The sequence below is a fragment of the Hypanus sabinus genome, chromosome 2 (genome assembly GCF_030144855.1).
Source record: "Hypanus sabinus isolate sHypSab1 chromosome 2, sHypSab1.hap1, whole genome shotgun sequence".
Lineage (NCBI taxonomy): Eukaryota > Metazoa > Chordata > Chondrichthyes > Myliobatiformes > Dasyatidae > Hypanus > Hypanus sabinus.
The window spans coordinates 182,215,276-182,236,338 of record NC_082707.1 but is presented as its reverse complement, the minus strand read 5'-3'; the positions used below and the strand labels follow the sequence as shown (position 1 = coordinate 182,236,338).

At 44.3% G+C, this 21,063-nt stretch overlaps 1 protein-coding gene across 3 annotated transcripts in view; it reads left to right on the top strand.

Annotated features, from left to right (window-relative positions):
* Window positions 1-21,063, top strand: part of LOC132388498 (uncharacterized) — a 116,080-nt gene that overhangs the window by 32,673 nt on the left and 62,344 nt on the right. For all 3 annotated transcript variants that reach the window (XM_059960877.1, XM_059960868.1, XM_059960859.1), the window contains 6 exons: window positions 1,647-1,741; window positions 5,336-5,553; window positions 6,213-6,342; window positions 7,478-7,653; window positions 7,907-7,993; window positions 20,701-20,784. In XM_059960877.1, the coding sequence (XP_059816860.1) occupies window positions 1,647-1,741; window positions 5,336-5,553; window positions 6,213-6,342; window positions 7,478-7,653; window positions 7,907-7,993; window positions 20,701-20,784 (790 nt within the window). The remainder of the gene's footprint in view (window positions 1-1,646; window positions 1,742-5,335; window positions 5,554-6,212; window positions 6,343-7,477; window positions 7,654-7,906; window positions 7,994-20,700; window positions 20,785-21,063) is intronic.

The window sequence follows — 21,063 nt, the reverse complement described above, 5'->3', positions numbered from 1 at the left end:
CCTGGGAACTTGCAGGGCGGGCTACAGCGGCGGGCTTCTGTGCCCCACCGCTGGTGGTAGAAACACCATTGTTCGTTGGGCTCCCCACCCCTGCCTCTGGGGTTAGCGGGTTCTGTGGCCGGGCCTGGTCTGGTTTGCTGCTGGGAGTGTGGCCTGGTGATCTGTGTGTCAGACGCCCCACTCACCTTCTTGGCGTTCCACAGCCAGTCCACCCGGGTTGCCACCCTCCAGGGGTCGCTGAAATCCGCGTCGGACAGCAGCAGGCGTATGTCCTCGGGCAGCTGCTCCAGGAATGCCTGCTCAAACATGAGGGAGGGCTTGTGTCCTCCGTCCAGAGACAACATCTCGTTCATCAAAGCCGACGGTGGCCTGTCCCCCAAACCATCCAGGTGCAGTAAGCGGGCAGCTTGCTCACGCTGTGAGAGTCCGAAAGTCCTTATGAGCATGGCTTTGAATTCTGTGTATTTGCCGTCCGCTGGGGGCGACTGTATGAACTCCTCAACCTGGGCGGCTGTCTCCTGGTCAAGGGAGCTCACCACGTAGTAGTAACGTGTGGCATCCGAGGTTATCTGCTGAATGTGGAATTGGGCTTCTGCTTGCTGGAACCATAGGTGAGGTCGCAGCGTCCAGAAGCTTGGCAGTTTTAACGAAACTGCATGAACAGATGCGGCGTCGTTCATCTTTGGCCCAAATATCATTTGGGCCATCGGGGTCACCAACTGTAGCGGTGTACTACACGCAGCGCTGAAATAACGACACCGAGTCGGTGAGCTGCAGTTGCAAAAGAGGTTTATTCAAACTTCGCGGCCTCGCTTTAAGGCCTTCCTGATCCCGCCCTCCCCAGGCGGGAATGCTATAGGGGGCGCATATTCACAGTCCCATCCCGCGCGCGGGCTTTTCCCCTTGCTGGTGAAGCAGGCTTGGCGCCCTCTTTGGGATCAGCCTCTATGCCGGCACGTGCCGCTTTGTGAGCCGGTTCGAGTGCGCTGGGAAGTGGGTCACCCACAAGATGAAGATTTCCTGAAAATGAGTCCATAGGTTCTGGGAACATTTCAATAATGAAGCAAGTGAAGTTATCACTTTTCGTTCAAGATCCTGATGGTTTAGGGGGATTAACTATTCCTGAACCTGGTGGTGTGAGTCCTGAGGCTCCTGTACCTTCTTCCTAATGGCAGCAGAGGGAAGAGAGCATGAGCTAGATGATGAGAGTCCCTGATGATGGATGCTGCTTTCCTGCAACAATGCTTCATGTAGATGTGCTCTGTGTTGGTGAGGAGAGCTCTATCCATAATGGAATGGGCCGTATCCATTACTGTTTGTAATGTCGTTCCAGGGCATTAGCAATTACATACCAGGCTGTAATGCAGCCAGTCAATATACTCTCCACTGCACATCTATACACATCTATTATTAATATGATTTCAAAATTGTAATAGCATTCTATAAATGAAAATTTCAGTTGCTCAGCAACAAAGGCTATGCGTGTGGGAGCATTTCAGTAACTGCGCAGCCGTGCACCCGTACAGCTTCGAGGGAACAGTGCCCTCAGCACAACCCTTGGTTAATGATAATGATGTATTCCACAGAATGTTCCTATGCACATGTGATTATTAAATCTGAATCTTCTATGTGTTTTCCCTTGGCAGTGGACATTTTGGACTGTCACCAGACTCAGCAACTGGTTCAGGACACACCGTCTAAATCTGTGCCATTGTCTCCTGCTGCTTCTGAACAGGACCAGGTAATGCTTCCTCACTGGGTGACTAGGAAGATGGGAGAGCAGCCTCAAGCTAGGCCCGGATTAGGGTCATACAGCAGGGAAACAAGCACTTCTGCCCAACTGGTCCGTGCCAACCATGATTCCTATCTAAGTTAATCCTATTTGCTCACATTTGGCCCATCTCCCTCTAAACCAGAGGTTACCATCCTTTTTTATGTCATGGACTCCTACCATTACATGGGATACAGGAAAGGGAAAAAGGCAGGAGATTGGGGCTGAGGGGAAAAACGGATCAGCTGTGATGAAATGGAGGAGCTGACTTGCTGGGCCAAATCTGTTCCTATGTCTTATGGTCTTATTAACTGAGGTAGGATGGGAACCCCCACTCTAAACTTTTCCTATCCTGAGTAACCTTAAAATGTGTTTAAAACCAAATCCTTGGAAGTCATTCCATATAATCACAAAATTCTGGAGGAACTCAGTGGGACAGGCAGCTTCTAATGGTTACGGGGTGCAAGCAGGAGTATGAGTTTGAGAGGGATAAAAAAATCAGCCACGATGGAGCAGACTTGATGAGCCAAATGGCCTGATTCTACTCCTATGTCTCGTTGTCTTATGGGACTACTTGCTTTTGTTATGAGGGAGCAAGTAGACTTTACTCAGTCCATCAAGTAACACTGAAACGTATACAGGAGTATAAGAAACCTGTAAAGTTCTTGGCCCATAAGCAGGAACAAAAGCAAGCCATTTAACTCCCTCACAAAGGAACTGGAAAAAAGCCTTTTAGCCTCCCCTCGTCTAGATCATCAATGAACCGTATCATTGTTGATCCAACCACAAATTTACATAAAACATAGGAGGCCTAGTACTAACACCTTAAAACTCTTAACCATGTTGTCTCTACAAATTATTCACAAAATGATTTATTCCACTCAAGGTAAATAAAGGAAATATTAACAGCTTAAATGCAGAACTCAAATATTGAATGTTTTAACTTAGATTACAAAGAGTGCTGAAACATCATGCATTTTTCACTTGGCTGCACTTGAAGCAAGCATTCAGAGCACTGACATCACAGAGTGTTTATCTTACTTAAAACACTTCATTACAGCACGGTGTTTCTGAAGTAAAAATGTTTCATGGAACCCCGTTGTCTGACAGAAATGGAAATTCACCACCCATTTAATCACAGTCATATCCTTGACCTTCTGACAGTGTATAATTAACAAATCCTTCCCTTGTCAGGAAGCAGCCTGATGATTTATCTCTGACAGCGGATGAAAGTGCAGAGCAACTCAGTGACAATTTTCCGTTTCCAACATTAAGGGACACTCCTTGAACATTTACCTTCATAGAGGTAGATAAGATTATAAAGAGCTTTTGGCATGTTGGCCCTAAATCAGGGCATTGAATACAGGATGTTACATTGAAGTTGTACAAGATGTTGGAGAGGGCTAATTCAGAGTATTGTGTACAGTTCTGACTAGCCACCTGTGAGAATGTCTTCAATAGGCTTGAAAGAGTACAGAGAAAAATTACAAGAACGTTGAGGACTTGAGGATCTGAGTTATAGTTGAATAGGCTTATTCCTAGAGTGCAGAAGAATGAGGGAGATCTTATTGAGGTATATAAAATTATGAGGGGTATAGAGAGGATGAATGCATGCAGGCTTTGTTCACTGAGGCTGGAGACCAGAGCTAGAAGTCACAGCTTTAGGGTAAAAGATGAAATATTTAAAGGGAGCCTGAGGGAGAATTTCTTCACTCAGAAGATGCTGAGAGTGTGTGGAATGAGTTGCCAGTGGAAGTGGTGGATGCTGGTTCAATTGTAACATTGAAGAGCAGCTTAGGTACATACATGGATGGAAGGGTATGGAGGGATATGGTCCAGGTGCAGGTTGATGGTATTAGAGCAGGTCAGCATGGACTAGATAAGCCAAAGGGCCTGTTCCTGTGCTCTAGTACTCTGGGACTCTCTTCAGACACAGTCATACAGCATGGGAACATGCCCTTCAGCCCAACTGGTCCATGCCAACCATTTAAGCTTGTCCAAGTTTGGCCACCATCTCTCTAAACCTTTCCTCCATCTAGATCTGTCCAAGTACCTTTTAAACATTGTCTTCAGTGAACCAACAAGGTTAATGGAAGATTTAGAGAGAGCTTTCATTATTTTTGTGATGGTGGGAGAATATGTGCATTTTTGGGTACAGGGAGTTCTTGGGGTGCAAGTACATAGCTCCCTGAAATTGGCAAAGCAAGCGTGGAGGGGAACTTGCTGTCATTAGGTAGGGTGTGAGTATATAAACTGGGAAGTCACATAGCAGCTAGGTGAGGTATTAAAGGGTGTGAGGGCAAGGGGAGAATGGGATTAGACTGGGAGGGCTACTAAAGGGAAAATGGGGAGTGAGTTATGTCAATTGACCTGTCTCAATAGGCTGATAGATGGTTAACAGCTGTTGATTTGAGGCTCCAGAGATGAAGCTTCAGGATCAAAAGAAATACAGCATGGATACAGGCCTTTCAGCTCACCAAGTACGTACTGACCCTCAACCATCCATTTACACCAATCCTAATCCTGTTTTATTCTCCCACATTCCCTTCAGCTACACTCCCCCCACTCCACACCAGATTCTGTCACTTCCTACACATCGGGGGAAATTTCCTGCAGACAATTAACTCCCCAACTTACATGTCTTTGAGATGTAGGGGCACACCGAGGAAAGCTTGACTGTCACACTGCAGAGAGTAGCAGACTCTGCCTAATACATCATGGGCACATCCCTCTCCACCATCAGTAATATCTGCAAGAGACACTGCCTCAAGAAGGCAACGTCGATCATCAAAGATCCCCACCATCCATCTCCTACCATCTTCTTACAGCTACTATTGGGCAGGAGGAGAGAAGCTTTAAGTCTCACAATACCTGGTTCAGGAACAGCTACTTCCATTCACCCATTTGGCACAATCCCAATCATTACAGTTTATCAACACTAATCTGTGTAAAGGGTGAAAGCTGAAATATTTAAGGGGAACATGAAGGGAAAACTTCTTCACTCTTGAGTGTGGAACGAGCTGCCAATGAAAATGGTGGATGTGGGTTTGATTTTAATATTTAAGAGCTCATTGGATAAGTACGTGGAAGGGAGAGGTATGGAGGGCTATAGTCCAGGTGAACATCAATGGGACTAGGCAGAATAATAGTTTGGCATGGACTAGATGGGCTGAAAGGCCAGTCTCTGTGCTGCAGTGCTCCATGAAACTATGACCACTTTGCACTAAAATGAACTTTATTTTGTTCCTTTATTTTGTTTTGAACTTTATTTGTATTCCTCTTGTAAATATTGTGTATAATTTATGTTGAACTTTGCTTTTTCTTGTCGTCGTTTATCTGTTGCTATGTGCCTGTGATGCAACTGCAAGTTTTCTCTTTGCACCATAATCGTAAGTTTGACCTCAACTTTGATAGCACCTAATGTCAGGATTGAACCTGTGTCCCTGGCAGCGTGAGGCTGGTGTCTCTGCTGCCTGCACCGCCACGTAACCAAGACCTACATCTCAAAGGCCAGAGCTGATGGCCCCCTTGATGGTGATGTCCTGTGCTGTGCTCACCCCTCAGGTGCCCCTGCTGAATCGGAGAGTGCTTGAACTCTCAAAGGTGGTGGATGAAGGGCTGCGTGAAGCGGGGCGCCAAGTCCAGGAATGTGATCTGTGGACACCACTGGATCCGGCGCTAAAGAAGGACCAGCTGGGACGTATCCAGGAGATGATGGAAGAGGTGGAAGAGAATATTTTGCAAATCGAGTTAGGGCAGCAGTCCTATAGTTGGAAAGACAGGTCAGTCAAGCTTAGTGAACCTCTCAAGAATTAGGCTTATTGTCGCTGACAGATGTCATGAAATGTGTTTTGCGGTGACAGAACAGTTTAATATATAACATAGACTATAAATTACAAAAAGAAATGTACTGTGTGTAGATACTTGTACGTATACAGGTAGATAAACAGACCAACTGACAGACTGACCGATCCTTCATCAGGACTGGAAAGAAAGCGGGTCAGAAGCCAAAAGATAGCAGTGCAATCTGACATAATGCAAAAGGAAATTAACTTATCTAAGTCCTGATGAAGAGTGTTGGGCCAAAATGTCAACTGTTTATTCCTCGACATAGATGCTGCTTGACCTGCTGAGATCCTTTAGCATTCTATGTGTGTTACTTTGGCTTTCCAGCATCTGTAGAGTCTCTTGTGTTTATGAACTTGTGGGCTGCCTAGAGTAATCCTCACTGATTTGATTTGATGCCAACAGCACTGTTTCTAGAAACAAGTGACAAATAAAGCTAATCTTTAAATATTTATATTAATTAAACAAATTCTTTTCCCTGATGCTTTGCTTCCAAGTCTCCAGGCTTTTATTTTGGTACTCATCTGGGCCGCAGTGGTGATTGTGCCTCAGCACTGTATGTTGAAAGCTGCCCATCCACTTCCTCTGTGTTTAGGGACCTGGCCAAGGACTCGGGCGAAGGTTCTACTCTGGAGTTGCACCTGATCCAGCAGAAGGTGGTATTATTGCAGCTGAAACAGCGGTACTGTCAGGCGAAAATGCAGCTCTGCGTGAACGACCTCCAGGTACTCTTGCTTCCTCACGAGGACCGGTGGCAGAGGGCAGTAGGAGGGAGGTTCCCATCTATTCTTGGAATCGAAGCCCACTCCAGCAAAGACCATTCATTGGCTTGTTTTCCACTCCTGGGCTTGGGCCCTGTCACCTCAGTTCAGCCCAAACACACCATACTGCAGCCACCCTGCAGCTTTGAGGCTTCTATTCACACCGTAAAGATGCCAGGCTGTATAGGCGGTTCAAAAGCTGAACTCCAAAAGGGAAGTTATAGGGTATTGATTGCAGTGATCAATACAAGGGAAGGTGTGATTAATATATCAGTTAGTAGTTTTGCTTGCTGCCTGCAAGTCGTTGCTGTGTTTCACCAACGCCAACTTAAACCAAAAGAATTATCCTGAACTATCAGAATCCCTCATTTTCCTTGTGATGGATTCATAGTACAGACTTTTTAGTCCACAATGACTTTTTAATCTACTCCAATATCAATCAAACAATTCCCTTCCACATAACCCACCATTTCCCTTTTATCCATGCACCTAAATAAGAGTCTCTGCTCTACCACCTCTACCAGCAGAGCATTGCACACAGCCACCACTCTCTGTCACCTCCCTGAGATACCCCCTTATACTTTACTTCAATCACCTTAAAATAATGCTCCCTCATATTAGCCATTTCCACCCTGGGAAAAAGTCTCTGGCTATCAATAATATGCTTTACCTCTTTTCATCCCTTTATCAGCTCATCTCTCCTCTTCCTTTGCTCCAGAGAAAAATGTCATAACTCATTCAATTTTCTCTTATAAGACGTGCTCTATAATCCAGGCAGTGTCCTGGTAAGTCTTCTCTGAGCTCTCTTGTAAGTTTCCACATCCTTCATATATTGAGGACAACCAGAACTGAACACAGTACTCCAAGTGTGGTCTAACTAGAATTTTACAGAGCTGCAGCATTACCTTGTGGCTCTTGATCTCAATCCTTTGACTAATAAAGGCCAAATCACTTTATGCCTTCTTAATAACCCCATCAACTTGCATGGCAAGTAGCTAAAAATATTGCTATAAAAAGTTGATACAAAAAATGTGTTGTAAAGTGGCAATGTGTCAGTGTTGGCTAAGGGCCAGTTGATAAACTCCTTCATAATTCACAGGACCTGTTGCAACAGGCAAAGAAACCGCTGTCACCCCTGGTCCCTTCATCAGCCCAGTTACTACAGGTGGAGGTGGATACGGACCCACGTAAGCAGTGGGCCAGTCTGGACATCGATCCATCAGGGACCCCCATGGTAACATCATCTGCGCTACCAGGACTGGCTGAAGGAGATCGGTAAGTACAGATGGGATTTATGAGAATATTGCCAGGACTCAAAGGACTGAGTTATGGAGGGAGGCTGAGCAGGCGCAGACATTTTTCATTGGAGTGCAAGAGACTGAGGGGTGATTTCACTGACTGTTTCAATAGGCATGTAATAAGTAAAATGAATGTGAATCTGAATGACCTTCTACCACCTCCCAGCTTCTTACTTCATCCCCCCTCTCCCTCACCTACTTACTCTGGCTTCTTCCTCCTTCCTTTCCAGGACTGATGAAGGGTCTCAGCCCAAAACGTACGCAGCTTGTTCGCCTCCGTTGATGCTGCCTGACCTGCTGAGTTCCTCCAGCATTTTGTGTGTTGCTCAACATCTGCAGAATTTCTTGTCTATGACGTTATGAGGGGTATAGATTGCGTGAATGCACACAATCTTTTTCCAGGGCTGTGGAATCAAGGACTAGAGGGCATAGGTTTAAGCTGAGAGGAGAGAGACTTAATAGGAACCTGAGGGGCAGCCTTTTCACGCAGAGGATGGTCAGGATATGGAAGGAGCTGCCAAAAGAAATGGTTGAAGTAGGTACATTAACAATATTTAAAACATTTGGATAGCTACATGGATAGGAAAAGTTTGAAGGAATATGGGTCAAATGCAGGCAAATCAGACTAGCTTTGATGGTCAGCATAAAGTAGTTGGGCTGAAAAGCTTGCTTCCACACTATACGACTATGATTCTATGTCACAAGAGATTAAATGACTGTAAGATATAGGAGCAGAAGTAGGCCATTCAACCCATCTAGTCTGCTATGCCTTTCAATCATGGGCTGATGCAATTCTTCCAGTCTTCCCCACTCCCCTGCTTTCTCCCCAAACCCTTTGATGCCCTGCCTAATCAAGAACCTATCTATCTCTGCCTTAAATGCATCCAATGACTTGGCCTCCACAGCCACTCGTGACAACAAATTCCACAGATTTACTCTGAATAAATTAATTTCTCCGCATCTCTGTTCTAAATGACGTCCTTCAATCCTGAAGTTGTGCCCTCTTGTCGTAGACTCCCCTACCATGGAAAATAACTTTGCCATATCCATGTTCAGGCCTTTTAACATCCGGAATGTTTCTATGAGATCCCACCTCATTCTCCTGAACTCCTGGGAATACAGTCCAAGAGCTGCCAGACGTACCTCATACGGTCACCCTTTCATTCCTGGAATCATTCTTGTGAATCTTCTCTGAACCCTCTCCAATGTCAGTATATCTGTTCTAAAATAAGGAGCCCAAAACTGCACACACTACTCCAAGTGTGGTCTTGCTGGAATCTAAAGCAACAAACTAGAGCCTCCTAGTCCATGTCCTCTTCTTGTTACTGCCACCAGGCCAGAGGTACAGAAACCTTAGGTTGCACACCACTAGGCTCAGGAACAGTTCCCTTCAATGATCAGGCTCCTGAACCAGGATGGATAACTTTACTCACCTCAATTCTGAACTGATTCTACAACCTATAGACTCACTTATTCTTAGTATTATGTTTCACTTGTGCAGTTCGTCTTCTTTTGCATGTTGGTGTTTGTCAGCATAGGCCAGTTGGGCCGTAGGGCCTGTGTCCATGCTGTTTGACTGTAGTCTCTACTCCACCAGCCACTGCCCTACATGTGATTCATCCCTTATACATTCCCAGTCTTGGAGACTCTCACAGTTCTCTCCCTCCCTTCCTAATCCCCATGTATCCCGTCTGTGTTAGACCTCAGGCCTCCCACTATCCTCATCTGTCAGCCTGACTTCTATCATTCCCAAGATCCCACCTCAGAGCATTGGTTAGTTGGTCTCATTTCTAGAATCAGAAGCCATACCAGTGAAGGTTAAGAGTACTGGTGTGCCAGATGCTTAGTAAGGTAGCTGGACCTGGTTAACATTCATTAATTATCTTACTGATCACCTTCAATCTGTCACTTTTTCTGGAAGGACATCGTAGAGGGACATTTGCTCTGTATCTATCTAATAGTTATTGTTACTGCCCTGAGAGTATGTGATGGTACAGTGTCGATGGAGCATCATCTATTCTGTGTATAACCCTGGGAGCATGTGATGGGACAGTGCAGAGGGAACTTCCTCCCGTGCCTGGCCCGTGCTGCTGCCGGGACAGCGTAGCTGGATTTCAGGAAATTGAGAATGGCTTTATAATAAACCAGTGTCATCCCTGCCCTAGGAGTGTGTGACAGGACAGTGAAGGTGAGGTATTTTGCTGCATCTACACCATGGTGTTTCCTACTCTGGGAGTGTTGTTGGGACAGTGTAGAGGCACTTTACTCTGTCTCCAACTCGCACTGTCCCTGTCCCGGATGAGCTTGATATGACGTAATGTGTAAAATTGCATTGAAATCCTTCAGGAGACTTCACAAATAATTACCAAAGTTTGTTTACAATTCAGAATTTCCAATCACATTGTTACAATTAAATATCCATACCCAGCATTTCAGAACATTGAGAAGCAAACCCTCACACTTTCTGTACCCCAAGCCCGGCAATTCCTTCTCTCTGTTTACTTCCCTTTGGAAAGTTGTTATTTAACCAGCTCTCACCTAGTTTGTCATTACATTCCAGATCGGAGATCCTGTCTCTGCCTTAATCCCCACTGGATTCTCTGGCATTGGTCTTCAGTTATCAGTCTTCCTCAGTTTGGAAATGGTTGCACTCTATCAGCTACATGGGAAACCCTCATAATTTTGTACAATCTTCACCACATTTTGCCACAGTCCAATTTCTCCCCTATAGTTTCTCAGCTGTAGTCCCTTATCCTCAACAAGAATTCCTCTACATCCTTCCTGGAATTGTGTACTGGATTCTATTGAGTGATTTACAAGTGTTTAGCATATTTCCTTGATTGTCATTTTAAATATTTGTGTTAGCCTTCTCAATGATAGATGTTGACCACACATCATGTCAGGGGAACGATTGAAAAACTGGTATAAACTACCATCAAATTTTTATTACTAAAAGGAAGTTTTTTGCCAGGTTGACTTTATTCTTCAAACATTGGAGAACTTGGACCATTAGGGTAAGTGCTTGTTCATCCTCTCCAAGGGCAGCAGACACAGCTGATGTGGTCTCAAGAGAAGCTGTGGCCATTTAAGGTGATGAATCTTTGAAATCTCCTAGCCCAACAGGCAGTGGAACCTTCATCAATAAACATGTTCACAGCCGTGATATGAATAACAGATTATTAGACAATAAGAGACAAGCAGAAATAGACCATTTGGCCCATTGAGCCTGCGTAAACCCATTCTCCTGCCTTCTCTCCAAAACCTTTGACACCCTTACTATTCAGAAAACTATCAACCTCCACTTTAAATATACCCAATGACTTGGCCTCCACAGCTGTCTGTGGCAATGAATTCCACAGGTTCACCACCCTCTGACTAAAGAAGTTCCTCCTCATCTCTGTTCTAAAGGGACCTCCTTCTATCCTGAGGCTGTGCCCTCAGGTCCTAGACTCTCCCACTATTGCAAACATCCTCTCCACATCTACTCTATCTAGGCCTTTCAATGAGATCTCCCTTCATTCTTCTAAACGTCAGTGAGCAGAGGCCTAAAGCCATCAAATGCTCCTATGTGTTAACCCTTTCATTCTACGGATTATTGTCATTAAACTAATCTACACTCTCTTCCATACCAGCACATCCTTTAATAGCTAAGGTGTCCAAAACTATACATAGTACTCCAAATGTAGTCTGACCAATTCATATAAAGCCTCAACTTTATAATCTGCTCCTCTCCAAATGAGTGCTAACATTACATTTGCCTTCCTTGTGCATGAATCACAAAAGGTTGGTTTTCAGGTGCAGCAGGCTATCAAGAAAGCAAATGGAAATATTAGCCTTCATTGCTGGGGGATTGAATTTAAGAGCAGGGAGGTTATGCTGTAACTGTACAGGGTACTGGTGAGGCCACACCTGGAGTACTGCGTGAAGTTCTGGTCTCCTTACTTGAGGAAGGATATACTGGCTGTGGAGGCAGTGCAGAGGAGGTTCACCAGGTTGATTCCAGAGATGAGTGGGTTACACTATGAGGAGAGATTGAGTCGCCTGGGACTGTACTCGTTGGAATTCAGAAAAATGAGAGGAAATCTTATAGACACATGTAAAATTATGAAAGAGATAGATAAGATAGAAGCAGGCAAGTTGTTTCTCCTTGAAGGTGAGACTGGAACTAGGGGACATAGCCTCAAGATTCGGAGGAGTAGATTTAGGATGGAGATGAGGAGGAACTGCGTTTCCCAGGGAGTGGTGAATCTGTGCAATTCTCTGCTCAATGAAGCAGTGGAGGCTACCTCAGTAAATATATTTAAGACAAGGTTGGATAGATTTTTGCATAGTTGGGGAATTAAGGGTTATGGGGAAAGGCAGGCAGGTGGAGATCTTGTTGAATGGCGGAGCAGGCTTAACAGGCCAGATGGCCTACACCTGCTCCAATTTCTTTTCTTACTACCAACCAATCTGCATGTTAACTTCAGGGCTTCCCCTGCTCCCAATTGTCTTTGCACCTCCAATCTCTGAATTTCTGAATATTGGAAATCCTTCTGGTGGTTAAAACAGCAAGTGCTGAACAAAAACCCAGCATCTGTGGATAGAGAATTGAGTGCGTTCATTTCATTACTGCCACCCCCATTGTACGAACAACTATTCCATATAGGAGTTCATGAGATTATCAGAGGCACAGATAGGGCAGGCAGTCAGTATCGTTTCCCCAGGATCAAAATATCAAACATTAGATGATGTATGTCTGAGGTGAGAGGGGGAAGGTTCAGAACATAATCCATTACAGCACAGTTCAGGGCCTCAATCTTGTGGCAACCTTTTAACTTATTCCAAGATCAAACTACCCCTTCCCTCACACCGAACCCTTTATTTTTCTCTCATCCATGTGCCAATCTAAGAGTTTCTTAAATGCCCCCCATGTATCTGCCCCTACCACCACCTCTGGCAGGACATTCCATGTACCAACCACTCTGTGTGTAAAAAAGCATACCTCTGACATCTCCCATGTACTCCAATCACTTTAACATACACCCCTGATATTAGCCATTTCTGCCCTGGGAAGAGGTCTCTGGCTATTGATATTGATATCGATCTATGCCTCTTAGCATCTTGTCCACCTTTGCAAACTTGCCTCATCATCCTCCAGTTGAGAGAGAAAAGCCCTAGATTGCTTGAGCTGGTTTAAAGGAGATGTGTGGGGCAAGTTCTTTACAGGGAGTAGTGAGTACCCGTCAGGGTTGGTAGTGTTCTCTTCGAAAGAGAAAACTCAATAAAGAGTCCTTATTGAGTCTTTATCGATACACCACTAAAAGCAATGTCAGCATGTACTGTGGCTTTGTATGATAGCTGCTCTGCACGTGACCACGAGAAGCTGCAGAGGATTGAGGACAGAGTGCAGAGCATCACAGGAACCAGCCTCCCCTCCATGCACTCTGTCAGTAATGCAGTCAAAGACCCCATCCATCCCAGGCATTCCCTCCCCTCCCTTCAATCAGGCAGAAGTTACAGCAGCATGAAAGCATGTATCAAGGGCTCCAGGCAGCTTCTATCCTGAGTTATGTCTAATGAAAGGATAAAATGGACTCATGACTTAACAATCTGCTTCATTATGATCTTGCATTAATTTCGTTTACCTGCATTACACTTTTCTGGTAGCTTTCACACTTTATTTATCTTTTTTTTTAATTTAGAGATATAGCATAGTAACAGGCCTTTCCAGCCCAGTGAGCCCGCACCACCCAGCCTCACCCATGTGACCAATTACAGACAATTGAATTTTTGGAATATGTGAGGAAACCAGAGCACCCAGACGTACAAACTCCTTACAGACAGTAGCAGGAATTGAACCCGGGTCGCGGGTGCTGTAATAGTGTTACACTAACGATTATGCTACCGTCAGCTGTATGGTTATGATTTTGCCTTGTGCTACCTCAATGCACTGTGTAAATACTAGATCTGTATGCACAGTAGGCAAGACAAGCCTTTCACTGTATCGCGGTACTTGTGACAATAATAAACCAGTACCAATACCTGTGTGGATTATGTGCAGGCACAGGGGATTTACTTTAATTTGGCATTATGGTCAGCACAGATATTATGGGCCAAAGGGCCTGTTCCTGCGTTGCTCTGTTCTATGATTATCAGATTGGCAGACGTCACCAGCAAGATCACCATTATGCCATTCAGAAACTGTTGTTAGCCCACACCTGGAATATCATGTGCTGTTATTGTCATCATACTAAAGGATAAAGAGATTATATAGCGATTAGCTTTATTGATTACATGTACTTTGAAACATACAGTGCAATGTATTGTTTTACATCAAATCAAATCAGTGAGTATGTGTGGGGGCAGCCCGCAAGTGTTGCCACGCTTCCGGTACCAATATGGCATGTCCACGACTTACTGACCCTAACTGTACATCTTTGGAATGTGTAAGGAAACCCATGCAGTGATGGGGAGAACGTATAAACTCCTTGTAAACAGTGCTCTAAAGCATCACGGTAGTAGTAGTCTCTCGAAGACCAGAAAGACGAATGTGTTGCGCAGTCAACGTCTGTGGGCACGCATATGACTTCTGAGGCCGAAGTCTGAAGCGCAGATACGGTCGCAGATGGGGCAAGGAGCACCGCCTGTTGGGACAGGAGCAGACGCCTTCCTGTGTCTATCTTGACTGGCCTTGAGGCGCTGCATGCGCCAATTGGCTTGGAAGTTGTTTGCTGCCTTGGAGCATAGATTGCGCCACTTGGACCGATCAGCAGCAGTGTGTTCGAGATCACAGGGCTGGAGTTTGGCCCACTTAAGGTTTGACTTGAGATTGTCCTTGTACCTCTCCCTTGGGCGATCTTGGACACAGTTGCCCTGCTCCAGTTCTCCGTAGAACAACTGACGCGGCATTCTGGACTCATCCATGTGGATCACATGGCCAGTCCATCTGAGCTGAACCTTCAAAACCTTGGCTTCAGTGCTTGTGGAATTGGCTCGGTCCAGGACTGTCAGGTTGGAGATATGGTCTTGCCAGCGGATTTGCATGATTGATCGCAGAGCACGATTGTGGAATTGTTCAAGCTGTTTGACACGTCTGCGATACAGTGTCCAGGTTTCACAGCCATATAGAAGTGATGAGACCACAACAGCATTGTAAACCTTCAGTTTAGTGGAGAGGCGAATGTCTTTGTGCTGCAGAACTTTGACCTGGAGCCTTCCGAGTGCCTGGCTTGCTTTCTGGATCCTTGATGTGATTTCTTTATCAAGGGCACTGTCGCTGGAGATGGTACTCCCCAGGTATTTGAAGTTGTCAACGTTCCGTAGTTGTGTGTCATCGATGGTGATGCATGGCTGTGGCGGGGTGCTGTTAGGTGCAGGCTGCAGGAGGACCTCTGTTTTACTGAGGCTGATTGTCAAGCCAAACAATTTAGATGCAGCGGAGAATCTGCTGACCATTGTTTGTAGATGGCCCTCTTGGTGCGTCATGAGTGCGCAGTCATCTGGAAAGAGCGCTTCTATGAACAGCTTTCTGAGGGTCTTTGTGCTGCAAGGCAACGTAGGTCAAAGAGTGACCCGTCCAGGCGGTATGTGATATAAATGCCCAGGTTTAGGTCTTTGACGGCATGCATTAGTACTTGAGTGAAGAAAAGGTTGAAAACTACTGGCGCAAGCACACAGCCCTGTTTAACGCTGTTGGAGATGTCAAACTTCTCGCTGGGTTCGTCAGCTGAGAGAATCTCTCCAGTCATGTCATGGAAGAGACGTATGAGGTTGATGAACTTTGGAGGGCAGCCAAGTTTCCCAAGGATGATCCACAAGGCTTCTCTGTTGACAGTGTCAAACGCTTTAGTCAGATCAATGAAGACAAAGTACAAGTTCATGTTCTGCTCCAGGCATTTCTCCTGCATTTGTCTAACAGTGAAGATCATATCCACAGTACTGCGTTTAGGCCGAAAGCCGCATTGCGATTCTGGGAGGTTTCTTCAGATACTGTTGAAATAAGTCTATTGAGGATGATGCAAGCCAGGATTTTGCCAGCGATGGAAAGCAGGGAGATACCCCGGTAGTTCCCACGGTCTGTGCACGGGCCTTTGTTTTTGTACACGGCGACTATTGCAGCATCCCGAAGGTCGGGTGGCATTACTTCCTCTTCCCAGATATTGACCAGGATGTCCTGGAATGCTTTGAGTGACTCCTGGTTGAGGGCTTTGAACAGTTCTGCGGGAATACCATCCTTGTCTGGTAAGCACTAAGCTACTGTGGCCAAGGAATGATGTGATTAAACTAGGAAACTGTGTAGAAATCACTAGGATGTTGCCAGGACTGGAAGCTTAGATATAAGGAGAGACTCTGGAAAGAGTTTTCCCTGGAGCTGAGGGGGTCTCCTTAAAGAAGTTAATAAAGTCATGAGGGATATAGGTCGGCAAGATAATCACAGTCTTTTCCCCAGGGTGAAACTAGATGGCATAAGTTTAAGGTGGGTCAAAGTCAATGTCAAGTTTATTTGTACACAGGTGTAATGAAAAACTTACTTGCAACAGCATCATAGGCACAAAGCATCAGATAAGCAGAATTCACAAGAAAAACATAAACATAAATTATACATGATTCCGCAGTGGTTGGTGTTGGGAATCACTTCTTTTTATGCTCTATATAAATGATTTAGATGATGGAATAGATGGCTTTGTTGCCAAGTTTGCGGATGATATGAAGATTGGTGGAGGGGCAGGTAGGGCTGAGGAAACAGGTAGGATGCAAAAGGACTTAGAGAGATTAGGAGATTGGGCAAGAAAGTGGCAAATGAAATACAATGTTGAAATATGCATGGTCCTGCACTTTGGTAGTAAAGATAAATGTGCAGACTATTTTCTAAACGGGGAGAAAATATAGGAATCTGAGATGCAGAGAGATGCAGAACACCCTGAAGGTTAACTTGCAGGTTGAGTTGGTGGTGAGGAAGGCAAATGCCATGTTAGGATTAATTTCGAGAGGTCTAGAGTACAGGAGCAGGGATGTGATGCTAAGGCTTTATAAGGCACTGGTGAGGCCTCACCATGTGTATTGTGAACAGTTTTGGGCCCCTCATCTTAGAAAAGATGTACTGGCATTGGAGAGGGTCCATAGGAGGTTCACAAGGATGATTCCAGGAATGAAAGGGTTATTGTAGAGGAATGTTTAATGACTCAGGGTCTGTACTCACTGGAATTCAGAAGAATGAGGGAGAATCTCACTGAAACCTTTCAAATGTCGAAAGCCTTGACAGAGTAGATGTGGAAAGGATGTTTTCCATGGTAGGACAATCTAGGACAAGAGGGAACAGCCTCAGGATAGAGGGATGTCCATTTAAAACAGAGATATGGAGAAATTTCCTTAGCCAAAGGATGGTGAATTTGTGGAATTCTTTGCCACATGTAGCTGTAGAGGCCAGGTTTTTGGGTGTATTTAAGGCAGAGATTGATAGGTTCTTGATTGGACATGGCATCAAAGGTTATGGTGAGTAGGCCGGGAACTGGGGTTGAGGAGGAGATAGATAAAAGGATCAGCCATGATTGAATGCAGAGCAAACGCGATGGGCCAGATGGCCTAGTTTTGCTCCTATGCCTTATGGTCTTATGATCAGAAAAAAAGCAAACTCTGTTTTAGTACAAAGTGATCAATGGTTATTATGTTAATAGAAACATAGAAAATAGGTGCAGGAGTAGGCCATTCAGCCCTTCGAGCCTGCACCGCCATTCAGTATGATCATGGCTGATCATCCAACTCAGAACCCTATACCTGCTTTCTTTCCATACCCCCGATCCCTTTAGCCACAAGGGCCATATCTAACTTCCTCTTAAATATAGCCAATGAACCGGCCTCAACTGTTTCCTGTGGCAAAGAATTCCACAGATTCACCACTCTCTGTGTGAAGAAGTTTTTCCTCACCTCAGTCCTAAAAGGCTTCCCCTTTATCCTTAAACTGTGACCCCTCGTTCTGGACTTCCCCAACATCGGAAACAATCTTCCTGCATCTAGCCTGTCCAATCCCTTTAGAATTTTATACTTTTCAATAAGATTCCCCCTCAATCTTCTAAATTCCAGTGAATATAAGCCTAGTCGATCCAGTCTTTCTTCATATGAAAGTCCTGCCATCCCAGGAATCAATCTGGTGAACCTTCTTTGTACTCCCTCTATGGCAAGAATGTCTTTCCTCAGATTAGGGGACTGCACACAATATTCTAGGTGCGGTCTCACCAAGGCCTTCTACAACTGCAGTAGAACCTCCCTGCTCCTGTACTCAAATCCTTTTGCTATGAATGCCAACATACCATTTGCCTTTTTCACCGCCTGCTGTACCTGCATGCCCACCTTCAATGACTGGTGTACAATGACACCCAGGTCTCGTTGCACCTCCCCTTTTCCTAATCGGCCACCATTCAGATAATAATCTGTTTTCCTGTTCTTGCAACCAAAGTGGATAACCTCACATTTATCCACATTAAATTGCATCTGCCATGAATTTGCCCTAACCTATCCAAGTCACCCTGCATCCTGTTAGCATCCTCCTCACAGCTAACACTGCCGCCCAGCTTCGTGTCATCCGCAAACTTGGAGATGCTGCATTTAATTCCCTCGTCTAAATCATTAATATATATTGTAAACAACTGGGGTCCCAGCACTGAGCCTTGTGGTACCCCACTAGTCACTGCCTGCCATTCTGAAAAGGTCCCATTTACTCCCACTCTTTGCTTTCTGTCTGCCAACCAATTCTCTATCCACATCAATACTATACCCCCAATACCATGTGCTTTAAGTTTGCACACTAATCTCCTGTGTGGGACCTTGTCAAAAACCTTTTGAAAATCTAAATATACCGCATCCACTGGCTCTCCCCTATCCACTCTACTAGTTACATCTTCAAAAAATTCTATAAGATTCACCAGACATGATTTTCCTTTCACAAATCCATGCTGACTTTGTCCGATGATTTCACCTCTTTCCAAATATGCTGTTATCACATCTTTGATAACCGACTCTAGCATTTTCCCCACCACCGATGTATGACTAACTGGTCTATAATTCCCCGGTTTCTCTCTCCCTCCCTTTTTAAAAAGTGGGGTTACATTAACCACCCTCCAATCCTCAGGAACTAATCCAGAATCTAAGGAGTTTTGAAAAATTATCACTACTGCATCCACTATTTCTTGGGCTACTTCCTTAAGCACTCTGGGATGCAGACCATCTGGCTATGGGCATTTATCTGCCTTTAATCCCTTCAATTTATCTAACACCACTTCCCTACTAACATGTATTTCCCTCAGTTCCTCCATCTCACTAGACCCTTGGTCCCTTACTATTTCCAGAAGATTATTAATGTCCTCCTTAGTGAAGACAGAACCAAAGTAGTTATTCAATTGGTCTGCCATGTCTTTGTTCCCTATGATCAATTCACCTGTTTCTGACTGTAAAGGACCTACATTTGTCTTGACCAATCTTTTTCTTTTCACGTATCTATAAAAGCTTTTACATGTTCCCTGCCAGCTTTCTCTCATAATCTTTTTTCCCTTTCCTGATTAAGCCCTTTGACCTCCTCTGCTGGTCTCTGAATTTCTCCCTGTCCTCAGGTGTGCCGCTTTTTTTTGCTAAATTATATGTTTCTTCTTTGGACTTGTTACTATCCCTAATTTCCCTAGTCAGCCATGGGTGCACTACCTTCCCTGGTTTATTCTTTTGCCAAACTGGGATGAACAATTGTTGTAGTTCATCCATGTGATCTTTAAATGCTTGCCATTGCATATCCACCATCAACCCTTTAAGTATAATTTGCCAGTCTATCTTAGCTAATTCACGTCTCATACCTTCAAAGTTACCCTTCTTTAAGTTCAGAACCTTTGTTTCTGAATTAACTATGTCACTCTCCATCTGAATGAAGAATTCCGCCATATTATGGTCACTCTTACCCAAGGGGCCTCGCACGACAAGATTGCTAACTAACCCTTCCTCATTGCTCAATACCCAGTCTAGAATGGCCTGCTCTCTAGTTGGTCCCTCGACATGTTGGTTCAGAAAACCATCCCGCATACATTCCAAGAAATCCTCTTCCTCAGCACTGTTGATAACATACAGTGATTAAGGGTTTGCCACTTTGTTCATGAACCAAAAGGTAGAATGTAAGTAGTTGTTCTTGAACTGAGTGATGTGGGACTTCAGGTTTCTGTACCTCGTGCCCTGTGGTAGATGGTCATTGTTGGAATGACCTGGATAGTGGGGATACCACACTGTTTCTATATTCTATGGAAATCTCCTCTCATTTCATCCTCAAATCCCATCCTTCCATTTTTTGTGTGTGTTTGTGCAGTTTATATGGAATCATAGAACGTGAACTCCATTCCTAGCTCAGCTCAAGGTCACAGTTGAGTTTATTGTCATCTGCACAAGTTTATGTGTGCACAGCTGCAATGAAAAACTTACCTACAGCAGCTTTACAGGCAGATAGCATCAAGATACACAACACTCAAGAGAAAAACATAATTTAAAAATAATTCCTATGTGGAGATTTGAGATATATATATATACAATGTCTGAAATACATCTTATGGAAATGTTTGTTTGGTAATGAATTTCAATTAAAAAAAATTACAAAAAAAGATTCCTATACAATCTTTACAAGACAGAAAACAATTATCCATATATCCATAAAATATCCATTTTTGTGCAAAGTAATCGAAGTGGTCATTATGTTGCTAAAGTATAGTGATTAGAGTTGTGCTGGTTGGTTCAAGATCAGAATGGTTGAAGAGAAGTAGCAGTTCTTGAATTAGTGGTGTGGGACTGTACCTCCTATCCGATGATGGATGTCAGACGATGGCATGGCCTGGGTGCAACAATCTGTTAGAAGAAGCCGTAGACGTGGGTTCAATTACAATTTTTAAAAGACATTTGGATAGTACATGGATAGTAAAGGTTTAGAGGGATACAAGCCATATGCCTTACTGCTGCTTGTGTCTGGTAGGGGGGAGTTGAGGGGGAGCTTTGGGGTTTTAATTGTCATTCATTTTCGCAGAGTTGCTTGGAGTGTTCTTTTGTCTTCATGGTGTCATTTTTGCCAGGATACTGACTCACCGGCAGTTGGACCTTCCAGATACAGGTGTATTTCTACTGCACTCAATTGAAACACCTTGACTGCATACAGGTCTCCATTTAACTAATTATGTGACTTCTAAAACCAATTGGCTGCACCTGTGATGATTTAGTATGTCATATTAAAGAGGGTGACTATTTATGCAATCAATTATTTTGTGTGTTATATTTGTTATTAACTTTGATCACTTTGTAGAGATCGGTTTTCACTTTGACGTGAGTCTTTTTCTGTTTATCGATGTCAAAAAGAGAAATTAAATCCACTGTGATTCAATGTAGTAAAACA